Below are 14,936 nucleotides of genomic sequence, written 5' to 3' on the forward strand. Positions count from 1 at the left end.
CAAATTGAGTGATAACATCTGATTTAGTGATTTTAAAGTAAGAGAAAAAATTAATAATCATATCACTTAATCACAAGTTTTTACCTTAATTTGTAAATATAAGCTTATACTGTTTGTTTATAAGCATACTTTTATTATAAAATATGAGCATGCCTAAAAATACATTGTAAGCAGATGTATTTAAAAAGTTCGAAGATGATGAAGGAAATTCAAGTCATCCATGATTAATGATGTCCAAGGAATGCTAAATTTGTATGAGGCAGCACACTTCGCTATTCATGGTGAAGATATTCTGGATGAAGCCCTTGCTTTCACCACCACACACCTTAAGTCAATGGTTTCTCGTGTAAGCCCTGAACTTGCAGAAGAGATAAATCATACTTTGAGATTTCCTATCCGTAAGAGCGTACCAAGGACTGAGGCAAGATTTTTCATGTCCACCTATCCAAGAGATGATTCTCCTGATAAAACTTTGCTTAAATTTGCCAAGTTGGACTATAACATACTACAGGTGAGCCACCAAAAGCAACTCAGTGAAATGTTACGGTAAAAACACAACCATATTAGGCACACGCACTTGCTTCGCCCAGAATATATGTTCTTTAGTCTAAGGAATGGGACCATCAGCACTAGACATTACCAAAATTGTGCCATCCATCTGGGCAACACGTGTAATCAGGTTCTTAACATAATGAGGGTGACCGGGACAATTCATATGGGTACAGTGGCAAATCTCCACCGTCATAGTATTGATAGTGATATAACTAGCGTCCTTCTTTAGGGCAATAATGATTCATCATATTTTTTTGCCGCACTTGGCCAAGGCCATGGTTAAAGCTACAGTGAGAGTAATCTTGTCATGTTCGACATGGCTAATAGTACCAATGTTGACATATGGTTTCTTTTGCTCGAATTTACCACAAGTGGCACGAATAATAAAGGAATAGCGATGGGTAATGGTGGTTGTTGAAGAGGAAGTTGTAGTGCGAAATGAGTAGGGAGAAAGAAAAAAGGAATTCATTAAAAGGATGCAAGAAGGTTATGACAACTTATTGGTACTTTAATTTATTTAATTATCACAAAACCAGACATCACATTCTCAGTTGGTGTTATCTCTTAGTTTATGCAAAATCTAGAAACACCTTACTTAGATGTTGCAAAAAGAATCTTCCGTTATGTAAAATGTTCTCTTGCATACGACCTTATGCATAAAAAAGACAACAATTTCTTGTTAAAATGATTTATTGATACAAATTGGGCAGGTGATACAACTAATCATCGTTCAACTTTAGGTATTGTTTTAGTACTGGTTCAACTGTTATTTGATAGTGCAGTAAAAAATAATCTATTTTAACTGTTATTTAAGTACTGGTTTTCTTACATATGACCTTATTTATAAGAAAGACAATAGTTTCTTATTAAAAGGATTTATTGATATATATTGGGAAAGTAATACAATTGATCGTCGTTCAATTTTAAGGTATTGTTTTAGTACTGATTCAACCGTTGTTTGATAGTGCAGTAAAAAACAATTTATTTTAACTTTGTCTATCATTGAAGCCAAATGCATAGCGAAAACCATGGCAACACAAGAGTGCAATTAGTCAAAGTGCTTGATGAAGGATATTTTCTATAAAGTTGATTATGTGGTGCAAATGTATTGTGACAATGAGAGTGCAATCATACTTGCCCCAAATCAAATATTTAATAATAAAGTTTATCATCACTTTGTTTGAGAGAAAGTGTTGAACCAAAAATTTGAGTTAAAAACGGTTTTCATTAGCGATCAAATTGTAGATATATTTAAAAAAGCTTTAATAAAGGCAAAATTTTGAAAATTTTAAAGCTACGTTTGATGTTATTGATCGTAAGTATACACTAAGGGGGAGTATTACAATTACTTTTTTATTTGACATCTCACACTTGACATTATCAAACCCAAAATAATAGAAACAGAAGATTGATATCTAATTTGTAATAATTCTAAGGTGCTTAAGTAATATTTAGGTAGGTTAATTCAGAACCAAAAAATGTCTTTTAGGGCAAATCCATATTTGAAGTTACCTGAGTATGTTTGATCCTAACAATTCAAAAACTTTCACTTAAACCCTTGAAAAATATTAAAACTTTTATCAACTTAAAAATTTATCATCTATACCATTAAAAAAATTTTTAATTATTGATGAGAAAAAAACAATCGAATTGGCCATGAATAGGAAGGAGGTAAAATGACTAAAATGTCTTTTCAAAATACCTATGATTGTTACATTGGCTAGTACAAGATTTGAATGTATGAGGTTTAAGATGAATGTGGTGAAATCTTACAATGAAAATGGTTTTCGACGATGCTTTAAGCTGAAGAGGATTGTGGTTGACAAACAGATTTTTCATATTATACAGAGATGAACTATTCATTTGGTGATGTTACAAGTGTATAGTTACAGTGTCTAATCAGTGACTCTATGTGTAAATATGGAAGATTTGAGGGTAGAAATTATAGACCTTTTTCGATTTTGTATTTGGGTTTGTCTAGTTGAATGATTTTGTCTTTTAAATTCAACTCCCAGGATCCATAGGCCAAATAGTTCTCCTTAAAATCTACCCAAGTTTGATCTCAAACCTGGATTCTTGGAAACTTGGAATCCATCCTGATAATAGGTCTAAAACTGTTTTCTCTTTACCCGATCATCACTACCAATAGATTGTTATGCTATTTAGGCTCAAAATTGCTCCATTATTATTCTAAAAAGCCATGACTAGGATCTTTAACCTAATCCAAAACTAGACCCTCATCTACATTGATGATATTATTTTATTCTCTAAATCAGAAACAAGATCACGTTAACCTTCTCACCCAATTCCATCAACTTCTAAAGACCCATGGAATCGTGGTAGTAAAGTTTGTCTTCCACGTATCAATCAAATATTAATTTTAATAATTAAAATATCCCCGCCAAATTTGACTTTAAGAGACAACAGCACGGAAGTTTTAATAAAAACAAATTAATTATCCTGTAGGCTTTTGTTCTATCTAGAAAAGTGCTATTGATTAGGTAGTAGCGAATCAAAGATTTTCACGATTATAAAATTTAAAACGTTTTTCAGATGGCGCTGCATGAACGTACAGCTTCTATATATGAGTTCTGGAAAACCTTACAAGTACAGAAAAAAGTTTAAAGAAAAATATGTCTCTTGCTCAGATTTCAGCTGCTGCAACTTCACCACCGAAACCTACTCGTCCGACTGCTAATTTTCTTCCCACCATATGGGGGGATCAGTTCCTTAAAGATGATTCTGAATTCAAGGTAAACAAACACATCACATGTAAAATTCATTTTTCACATGCACAGAAATCTCACAAGTTTTCAAGTTTACAGTATTAATGTACCAAATGCTCAGTCGCTATCATCGGTTTGGATTTTTTATTTTGTTAAGAGTAAGATATTCTTACCTAAAAATTTTTACTTATATGTAGTTGACGTTCATATTAAAAACGTTCGATGAATTATGAATTCAAGAGCCCACCCGCCAGGGTATTTTTGTGATAGGTTCTATAGAAACAGACACTCCTGTTTGATCATATGCCCAAGGGGAGATTTTTGTAGATATCAATCGTTATACTTTTGGTTATCTTAGTAAATGCTGGATTTGACCAAGTTTGGTTCAAACAAATTTGAATTTAAAAATTAAATAATTTTAAACTTGAGTTTGAGTTTTAGAATATTCGGTTTGTCAAACTTACAAATTTGAAAAAATTGATATGAATCGATTAAATAATATTGTTTTTATTAAAACATATTAAAATAATATCATTTTAGTATTGAACTAAACTCGAATTGGACTTCTTTTAAACAAGTCAAGTTCGAACATCTTTAAAGTGAAATCGAGTTTAACGTAAACTTGACTCCACTTAAGTCAAATTAAGTTTAAGTTCAATTTGACTTGAATCCAACCTTATTCTATACATGTAAACAAGAGGATGTATGCAATTACCAGATGTTTTGGAATTTTATATATATATATTTCAGAAGGGGAAATTGAAATGTATTTACATGTGGAGCCTTAGGGTGGGTGGGAACATGACCGTTAAGTTCCTTTTTTTAACGCAACTTTAATTTTGATATGACTGTCACACTCTTTCATTTGTAAGTATGATGGCTACATATTCATATATATATTTTAAATTTTTCTGAAGAAATTTGATCCCGCAACTCAAGAAGAACATGAACAACTGAAAGAAGAGGTCAAAAGGAAAATAATAGATTCTACAGATCATAAACCACTTCAGAAATTGAACTTGATTGATACAATACAAAAGTTATGCTTGGCTTATAACTTTGAAGGAGAGATAGAAGATGCTTTGCAAAAAATTTATCGGGATTGTGACACGGATCACTATAATGATCTGCAAACTGTTTCTATGTATTTTCGACTTCTTCGACAACAAGGAATTAGAGTTTCCTGTGGTAAGTCATGAATTCTACACTAATAGAATATAAAGTAATACTATATAAATAAATTGTATAAATTTATATATACAAATTAAATGATAATATCTGATTTATTGATTTTAAAATAAGAAAAAAAATTAACAATCATATCATCTATCCATAAGTCTTTACCTTAATTTGTAAATATAAACTTGTACTATTTGCCTGTATATATTGTTTTATTCTAAAATATTAACATGTCTAATAATACGTTGTAAGCAGATGTATTTAAAAAGTTCAAAGATGATGACGGGAAATTCAAGTCATCCATGATTAATGATGTCCAAGGAATGCTAGATTTGTATGAGGCAGCACACTTCGCTATTCATGGTGAAGATATTTTAAATGAAGCGCTTGCTTTCACCACTACTCACCTTAAGTCAATGGTATCTTGTGTAAGGCCTGAACTTGCAGAAAAAATAAATCATACTTTGAGATTTCCTATCCGTAAGAGCGTACTAAGAATTGAGGCAAGATTTTTCATGTCCACCTATCCAAGAGATGATTCTCATGATAAAACTTTGCTTAAATTTGCCAAGTTGGACTATAACATACTACAAGTGAGCCACCAGAAGCAACTAAGTGAAATCTTACGGTAAGTTAAGTTTTTTTTTTTTTTTTTCTAACAGTTGGAAGGGTTTAGAACAATTAGTTCATAAATATATATATATATATATATATATATATATATATTGTTCAGGTGGTGGAAAACTTCAGGATATACCAAAAAGCTGCCTTACATTAGAGACAGAACGGCGGAGATATATTTTTGGATGCTGGGAGTGTTCTTTGAGCCAAAATATGCGTATGGCATAAGAAAATTGACAGAAGCTTTCGCTTTGCAAACCCTCTTAGATGATACATATGATTCATATGGTACACTTGAAGAACTCACAGTGTTTACAGAAGCAATTAGAAGGTAAATTAAATATTTAGAATTTATATATTTATAATGATTTTAATGTTCAAAATCCTGGCTTCAATTTTCATAAAAGATATTTATTTTCAGATGGGACATTGCCGCCACAGATACACTTCCAGACTACATGAAATTCATTTACAAGACAATCTTTGATATTTTGGGCGCAATTGAGGAAGATACGATTAGGGAAGGAAGACCATACAGCATAAGTTATCCAAAAAAGTTGGTAGGTGAAATCGAACTTTGCCTTTCACATGGTTTTATACATAAATGAAAAAATCTCAAAATTCTTTCTTGAACCTTTGTCAGGTGCAAAGCGTGGTAGAAGCATATTATACTGAAGCCGTATGGTTCAATAGTGGTTATTTTCCATCATTTGAGGAATATATGAATGTTGCAATGGAAACTGGTAGCTGCCGATTTCAAATGTCGATTGCCTTCATTGCCTTGTGTGCAAGGGAAGAGGATTTGGAGTGGCTGTGCTCTGTTCAGAAGATTGTAATAGCCGCAAATCTCATGGCCAGGCTCTTGGATGACATAGCCTCGCACAGGGTATGTGTATATTTATACATATGTACAAACAAATTTTACTAATTTATTTATATAAACAAAAATGGTCTTATATGATTACATGATTTGATGTTTATTTTTTTTCTCATTTTAAAACTACTTAATCATATGTTATCACATCAAATTTTATGGATAAGCTAATATGATTTATTTGTACATGTAATAATACTCTAAGTAAAAATACTTAGTAATTAACTTTTTACCCAATTACCTTATATATTCTAATTAATGTCAAAAGTTAATTATTTAACTAGAAAACTATATTTATACATTTTTAAATATACAAATATATGTATGTGATGATGCGTCACTATGTAATTTAGTAATTTTGAATAAAAGATAAAGTAACACTTAATTATATAATTATATATAATTTATATACTTATTTATGTATTTAAAAGTATGTATATATAACATTTCTCATTATTTAGAAATAAAAGTGTGGAGATTAAGGTGAATAACATAAATAATAAAATCTATAGGTTCAATGAAATTTGTAAGGATTTTATTGATAGTTTGTATATAATACCCTCTCCCTCTGTATCTAAAAGTATGCGCATATTATGAATCAGTTTGAGCAAAAGAGAGGGCATATTCCTTCGGCTGTTGAATGCTACATGAAGCAGCATGGTGTTTCTGAAGAGGAGACAATTAGGGTGTTGCTGGAACAAGTTGCAGACGTTTGGAAAGATGTGAATGAGGCCATGCTTAAACCAACTGCTGTACCGATGACTCTATTGGAACGGATTTTCAATTATTGTTGTACTCTCGATTTTATATACGGGGATCATCGTGATAATGATGGCTTAACCGATTCTACTAAAATTAAAGACCAAGTTGCCTCGTTGCTCAGGGACCCAATGCTTTGAAGACGATCAACCTCTATTATTATTAGTATTAAAATAAACTCTTCATGTGGATGTATCCTCCTATTTTAAGTTAACATTTTGGGTTCTATTTACCCATTTCAATAAAAGTTTTTATAATATTAGAGTAATGCATATGCAACTGATGGTTTCATTTAATTATTAAGTAACCATTAAAATTTGAAAATGATTTTTCATTTAACAATATTTTGTATACACATTTTTTAAGTACATAAACATATATAAATATGATGTATTATCATATTATTAAATATTACTTTATTATTAATTATTGGAGAGAGGGATAAGATTGTATAATTTCAAAGTTGTGGGGCACAGCTACAGGAAGAAAAAAGATAAAAACTCTATAGCAAGGAAAAGTTATTATTTTAAAACTAATGTACATAAGAGGATATTTACCACTATAATATTACGAAAAATTATGATTTGGATTGTATCTTACTGATGAAAAATTATATAATATATAAAATTACAATGTAGTCCAAAAAAAATAAAAATTATAATCTTACAATAAAAATGAATAAACGGATCAGGAGCAATTTTAGTCAAATATATAGAAATATAATATTTAAGAATCAAAATCATATATTTAGTTTAACATTCTTGTGCCTTTTGCATCGGTCTCCCACATTGCCCAATCGGCTATTGTCGAAGATGTCACTGCCAACACTAAAAATGTCCTGGAAATTATAGAATTTATACAAGAAACACAGTTGAAATAAACCTAATACATGTTCTTATAAAATGATTGCTTTGATGTTCTCGGTAGGTTAGCAAACTGAAGATCACCATTTTCATAAACTTTCAAAAGGACATCAACCGGATCTTTCTCTCCTTCACTCTTCTCACACATCTTATGTTCATTGTGTTGGACATAAATTATGTCATTATAGAAAGGAAATTGTATAAAATATAATTAAAAATAGAAATTAAAACCAACCTTCAATCATCGTTTGATGAATTTCCTGTTAAAAAAAAAAAAACTCCTTTTTTAATATTCTGTTTTCAGGTGACCTGATTTCCACAGTAAATAGTACATGTTTTTTTCAAAATGGCTCACCCAGGAACCTCAAAAAATTGGCTTAAATACATCCTCCTATTAACATGAAAACTGAAGTATTTAAAGAGCAGTTACGGACCACTACATCCTTAGTTAATTGCTTAAAACAGTTACTAAATGGAAGAGAAACCGATGATGTTTTAACTATATGCTGTCGGATTCTCCATGCAGTTTTTCCATTTTTGACTTGATTCGACTAACCGCTTGGAAAAAATTTGACTGAAGGAAACAGATCCACAATGTTGAAACCTGTCAGCAAACTTTGACCTATCCTTCATAGTTAACCGATATGAACAACTCTTTGTCTTTTGCAGAATTAATTTATGAAAAATAGTTAAAGTTCATTATCTCTTAAATTCTCCTCACCAAATTTGCCAAGTTGGACTATAACATACTACAGGTGAGGCACCAAAAGCAACTCAGTGAAATGTTACGGTAAAAACACAACCATATTAGGCACACGCACTTGCTTCGCCCAGAATATATGTTCTTTAGTCTACGGAATGGGACCATCAGCACTAGACATTACCAAAATTGTGCCATCCATCTGGGCAGCACCTGTAATCACGTTCTTAACATAATTAGGTTGACCGGGACATAGTATTGATGGTGATATGACTAGCGTCCTTCTTTGGGGCAACAATGATTCATCATATTTTGTTGGCACACTTGGCAAAGGCCATGGTTAAAGCTACAGTGAGACTAGTCTGGTCATATTCGACATGGCTAATAGTACCAATGTTGACATATGGTTTCTTTCGCTCGAATTTACCACAAGTGGCACGGATAATGAAGGAATAGCGATGGGTAATGGTGGTTGTGGAAAAGAAAGTTTTAGTGCGAAATGAGTAGGGAGAAAGAAGAAAGGAATTCGTTAAAAGGATGCAAGAAGGTTTTGACAACTTATTGATACTTTAATTTATTTGACTATCATAAAACTAGATATCGTATTCTTAATTGGTGTTATCTCTTAGTTTATGCAAAATCTAGAAACACCTCATTTAGATGTTGCAAAAAGAATTTTATGTTATGTAAAAAGTTATCTTGCATATGACCTTATGTATAAAAAAGACAACAATTTCTTGTTAAAAGGATTTATTGATACAAATTGGATAGGTGATACAATTAATCATCGTTAAACTTTAGGTATTGTTTAAGTACTGGTTCAACTATTGTTTGATAGCGCAGTAAAAAACAAACTATTTTAACTTTATGTAAAAATAAAATCTATTTTAACTATTGTTTAAGTACTAGTTTTCTTATATATGACTTTATATATAAGGAAGACAATAATTTTTTATTAAAATGATTTATTGATACAAATTGGGAAGATGATATAATTGATCATCGTTCAACTTTACGGTATTGTTTAAGTACTGGTTCAACTGTTGTTTGATAGTACAGTAAAAAATAATCTATTTTAACTTTGTCTATCATTGAAGTCAAATGCATGATGGCAACCATGGCGACACAAGAGTGCAATTGGTCAAAGTGCTTGATGAAGGATATTTTCTATAAAGTTGATTATGTGGTGCAAATGTATTGTGACAATGAAAGTGCAATCATACTTGCCCCAAATCAAATATTTCATAATAAAGTTTATCACCACTTTGTTCGAGAGAAAGTGTTGAACCAAAAATTTAAGTTGAAAATAGTTTCTATTAGTAATCAAATTGTAGATATATTTAAAAAAGTTTTAGCAAAGGTAAAATTTTGAAAATTTCATAGCTACTCTTGATGTTATTGATCATAAGTATACATTAAGGGGGAGTATTACAATTACTTTTTTATTTGACATCTCACACTTGACATTATCAAACTCAAAATAATAGAAACAGAAGATTGATAACTAATTTGTAATAATTCTGAGGTGCTTAAGTAATATTTAGGTAGGTTAATTCAGAACCAAAAAATGTTTTTTAGTGCAAATCCATATTTGAAGTTACTTGAGTATGCTTGATCTTAATAATTCAAAAACTTTCACTTAAACCCTCGAAAAATATTAAAACTTTAATCAACTTAAAAATTTATCACTTATACCATTAAAAAAAATTTTAATTATTAATGAGAAAAAAACAATCGAATTGGCCATGAATATGAAGTAGGTAAAGTCACTAAAATGAGTTTTCAAAATACCTGTGATTGTTACATTGGCTAGTACAAGATTTGAATGTATGAGGTTTAAGTTGAATATGGTGAAATCTTATAGTGAAAATGGTTTTCGATGATGCTTTGTGCTGAAGGGGATTGTGGCTGACACACAAATTTTCATATTATACAAAGATGAATTGTTCATTTGGTGATGTTATAAGTGTGTAATTATGGTGTCTGATCAATGACTCTGTGTGTAAATATGGAAGATTTGAGGATAAAAATGGTAAATCTTTTCCGATTTTGTATTTGGATTTGTCTGGTTGAATGGTTTTTTCTCTTAAATTCAACTCCAGGACCCATATGCCAAATAGTTCTTGAAATCCGCAGAACCACATGCGTATTATCTATGATGGGAAAGTTTGTATTTAAAGATGTCTCCACGTGGCTTGTATTACTACCAATAAAGTTTGTCTTCCACGTATCAATCAAATATTAATTTTAATTATTAAAATATCACGGCGGAAGTTTTGATAAAAACAAATTAATTATCCTGTGGGCTTTTTGTTCTATCTAGAAAAGTGCTATTGGTTAGGCAGTCACGAATCAAAGAGTTTCACGATTATAAAATTTAAAACGTTTTTCAGAGGGCGCTGCATGAACGTACAGCTTCTATATAAGAGTTCTGGAAAACCTTACAAGCACAGATAAAAGTTTAAAGAAAAATATGTCTCTTGCTCAGATTTCAGCTGCTGCAACTTCACGACCGAAGCCTACTCGTCCCACTGCTAATTTTCTTCCCACCATATGGGGGAATCAGTTCCTTAAAGATGATTCTGAATTCAAGGTAAACAAACGCATCACATGTAAAATTCATTTTTCACATGAACAGAAATCTCACAAGTTTTCAAGTTTACAGTATTAATATACCAAATGCTCAGTCGCTATCACCGGTTTGGATTTTTTATTTTGTTAAGTGTAAGATATTCTCACCTAAGAAATTTATACATATATGTAGATGATGTTCATATGAAAAACATTCCATGAATTATGAATTCAATATATGCTGGCCCACCCCTCGGGGTGTTTTTGTGATAGGTCCTATAGAAACGGACACCCCTATTTGATTATCTACCCAAGGGGAGATTTTTGTAGATATGGATAATTATACTTTTTAGTTATTTTAGTTAAGAGTGGATTTTAGTATAACTTGATTCAAACAAAGTTAAGTTTAAAAATGAAATATTTTTAAATTTAAGAATATTTGATTTGTTAAACTTGTGAGTTTAAAAAAATTTATATGAATTGATTAAACAATATCGTTTTTACTAATATATGTTCAAACGATGTCGTTTTAATATTGAATTAAACTAAAAGCTTAGTTAAAACATGAACATGAGTCCGACTTCTTTTGAAGAAATCAAACTCGAATATCTTTAAAGCGAGCTTGAGTTCGAATGCAAACTTGACTTCACTTAAGTCAAATCAAATCTAACTTTGATTTTATTCGAATCCTACCTTATTCTATACATGCAAAGAAGAGGATGCATGCAATTACCAAATGTTTAGGAGTTATACATATATTTCATAAGGGGAAACTGAAATGTATTCACATGTGGAGCCTTAGTATGGGTGGGAACATGACTGTTAATTTCTCTTTTTTAATGCAACTTTAATTTTGATGTGACTGTTACACTCTTTCATTTGTAATTATGATGGCTACATATTCATATATATTTTTAATTTTTCTGAAGAAATTTGATCCCACAACTCAAGAAGAACATGAACAACTGAAAGAAGAGGTAAAAAGGAAAATAATAGATACTGCAGATTATACGCCACTTCAGAAATTGAATTTGATTGATACAATACAGAAGTTATGTGTGGCCTATAACTTTGAAGAAGAGATAGAAGATACTCTGCAAAAAATTTATCAGGATTGTCACATTGATCAGTATAATGATCTGCAAACTGTTTCTGTGTATTTTCGGCTACTTCGACAACAAGGAATTAGAGTTTCCTGTGGTAAGTTATGAATTTTACACTAATAAAATATAAAGTAATATTATACAAATAAATTATATAAATTTATATTTATAAATTAAGTTATAACATCTGATTGGGTGATTTTAAAGAGAGAAAAAAATTGATAATCATATCACTTAATCACAAGTTTTTACCTTAATTTATAAATATAAATTTGTACTATTTATTTGTATATATAATTTTATTCTAAAATATAAGCATGTCTAATAATACGTTGTAAGCAGATGTATTTACAAAGTTCAAAGATGATGACGGGAAATTCAAGTCATCCATGATGGATGATGTCCAAGGAATGCTGAATTTGTATGAGGCAGCACACTTTGCTATTCATGGCGAAGATATTCTGGATGAAGCCCTCGCTTTCACCACCACTCACCTTAAGTCAATGAAACCTCGTGTAAGCCCTGAACTTGTAGAAGAAATAAATCATACTTTGAGATTTCCTATCCGTAAGAGCGTACCAAGGATTGAGGCAAGATTTTTCATGTCCACCTATCCAAGAGATGATTCTCACGATAAAACTTTGCTTAAATTTGCCAAATTGGACTATAACATACTACGGGTGAGCCACCAGAAGCAACTCAGTGAAATCTTACGGTAAGTTTATTTTTTTTTTCTAACAGTTGGAAGGGTTTAGAACAATTAGTTCATTTATATATATATATATTCTTTTTTTTTTTCAGGTGGTGGAAAACTTCAGGGTATACTAAAAAGCTGCCTTACATTAGAGACAGAACGGCGGAGATATATTTTTGGATGCTGGGAGTGTTCTTTGAGCCAAAATATGCGTATGGCATAAGAAAATTGACAGAAGTTTTCGCTTTGCAAACCCTCTTAGATGATACATATGATTCATATGGTACACTTGAAGAACTCACACTGTTTACACAAGCAATTAGAAGGTAAATTAAATATTTAGAATTTATATATTTATAATGATTTTAATGTTCAAAATCCTGGCTTCAATTTTCATAAAAGATATTTATTTTCAGATGGGACATTGCCGCCATAGATACACTTCCAGACTACATGAAATTCATTTACAAGACAATCTTTGATATTTTGGGCGCCATTGAGGAAGATATGATTAGGCAAGGAAGACCATACAGCATAAGTTATCCAAAAAAGTTGGTAGGGGAAATCAAACTTTGCCTTTCACATGGTTTTATACATAAATGAAAAAAATCTCAAAATTTTTTCTTGGTCCTTTCTCAGGTGCAAAGCGTGGTAGAAGCATATTATACTGAAGCCGTATGGTTCAATAGAGGTTACTTTCCATCATTTGAGGAATATATGAATGTTGCAATGGAAACTGGTGGCTGCCGATTTCAAATGTCGATTGCCTTCATTGCCTTGTGTACAAGGGAAGAGGATTTGGAGTGGCTGTGCTCTGTTCAGAAGATTGTAATAGCAGCAAATATTATGGGCAGGCTCTTGAATGACATAGCCTCGCACAGGGTATGTATGTGTTTATATACAAAAATTTTACTAATTTATCTATATAAACAAGAATGGTTTTTAAATAACTATGTGATTTGATTGCTTATTTTTTCTTTTACTTTAAAACCATTTAATCGTATGCTATCTTATCAAGTTTTATGGATAAATTAATAGAATTTATTTGTACATATTATAATATTGTAAATAAAAATGTTCAGTAATTAACTTTTTACCTAATTACTTTATATATTTTAGTTAATGTCAAAACTTAATTATCTAACAAGAAAACTATGTGTTTACATTTTTAACTATACAAATATATATACATGATGATGTATCCTTAGGGGATCTGATAATTTTGAATAAAAGATAAAGTAAAACTTAATTATATAATAATACATAATTTATGTATTTATTTATGTATTAAAAAATATATACACATAACATTACTCATTATTCAGAAATAAAAGTGAGGAGCTTAAGGTGAATAACAGAAATAATAAAATCTATAGGGTTCAATGAAATTTGTAAGGATTTTATTAATATTTTGTATATAATACACTCTCCCTCTATATCTAAAAGTACGCCTATATTATGAATCAGTTTGAGCAAAAGAGAGGGCATATTCCCTCGGCTGTTGAATGCTACATGAAGCAGCATGGTGTTTCTGAAGAGGAGACAATTAGGGTGTTGCTGGAACAAGTTGCAGACGCTTGGAAAGATGTGAATGAGGCTATGCTTAAACCAACTGCCGTATCAATGACTCTACTGGAACGAATTTTCAATTTTTGTCGTATTGTCGAATTTCTATACAAAGATCATCGTGATGGCTTCACCGATTCTACTAAGATTGAAGATCAAGTTGTCTCGTTGCTCAGGGACCCAATACTTTGAAGATGATCGATCTCTATTAGTATTAAATTAAACTCTCCTTATGGATGTATCCTCTTATTTTAAGTTAACATTTTGGGTTCTATTTACCCAATTCAATAAAATTTTTAATAATATTACAGTCATGCATACGTAACTGATAGTTCCATTTAAGGTTTCTTTTTTTTTTTTTTCATAAATTCACACTTATTAAGTCAAAATAATTCGAAAACTCACCTACCAAGCATTAACTTAAATGAAAATAGTTACTTAGTACTAGAGATGTCAATTGGGCCGGGTCGAATAGAGGCCCAACCCGAAGCACAAAAAAAAGCCCGGGTAGGGCTGGATTCGAGCCAAGCCAGCTCGGGCTCGAGCTCGGTTCGGCTCGGTTCGAGCCCGAAACGAGCCGGGCTCAGCTCGGCTCGATCGAGCTCGAGCCGAGCCCAAGCTGGCTCGGTATATTTTTTTAAAAATTTTTTTATACAAAACGACGTCGTTTTGATTTATATATATATACAAAACGGTGTCGTTTTGATATAAAAAATGAGCCGAGCCGA

At 31.2% G+C, this 14,936-nt stretch overlaps 2 protein-coding genes across 2 annotated transcripts; both read left to right on the plus strand.

Moving 5' to 3' along the window:
- The first annotated feature begins 3,165 nt into the window (after positions 1-3,165).
- LOC123219543 ((E)-beta-farnesene synthase-like) lies at positions 3,166-6,990 on the plus strand. Its single transcript, XM_044641549.1, has 7 exons — positions 3,166-3,305; positions 4,196-4,466; positions 4,713-5,085; positions 5,191-5,409; positions 5,500-5,638; positions 5,722-5,964; positions 6,555-6,990. Exons 1-7 carry the CDS (start codon positions 3,186-3,188, stop codon positions 6,849-6,851), a joined length of 1,662 nt encoding a protein of 553 aa, XP_044497484.1. The 5' UTR covers positions 3,166-3,185; the 3' UTR covers positions 6,852-6,990.
- Positions 6,991-10,656: 3,666 nt separating this feature from the next.
- On the plus strand, positions 10,657-14,533 carry LOC123218451 ((E)-beta-farnesene synthase-like). The gene is made up of 7 exons (XM_044639912.1): positions 10,657-10,867; positions 11,775-12,045; positions 12,291-12,663; positions 12,750-12,968; positions 13,059-13,197; positions 13,282-13,524; positions 14,110-14,533. Exons 1-7 carry the CDS (start codon positions 10,748-10,750, stop codon positions 14,398-14,400), a joined length of 1,656 nt encoding a protein of 551 aa, XP_044495847.1. The 5' UTR covers positions 10,657-10,747; the 3' UTR covers positions 14,401-14,533.
- The last annotated feature ends 403 nt before the right edge of the window (positions 14,534-14,936 follow it).

The sequence above is a fragment of the Mangifera indica genome, chromosome 6 (assembly GCF_011075055.1).
Source record: "Mangifera indica cultivar Alphonso chromosome 6, CATAS_Mindica_2.1, whole genome shotgun sequence".
Taxonomy (NCBI): domain Eukaryota; kingdom Viridiplantae; phylum Streptophyta; class Magnoliopsida; order Sapindales; family Anacardiaceae; genus Mangifera; species Mangifera indica.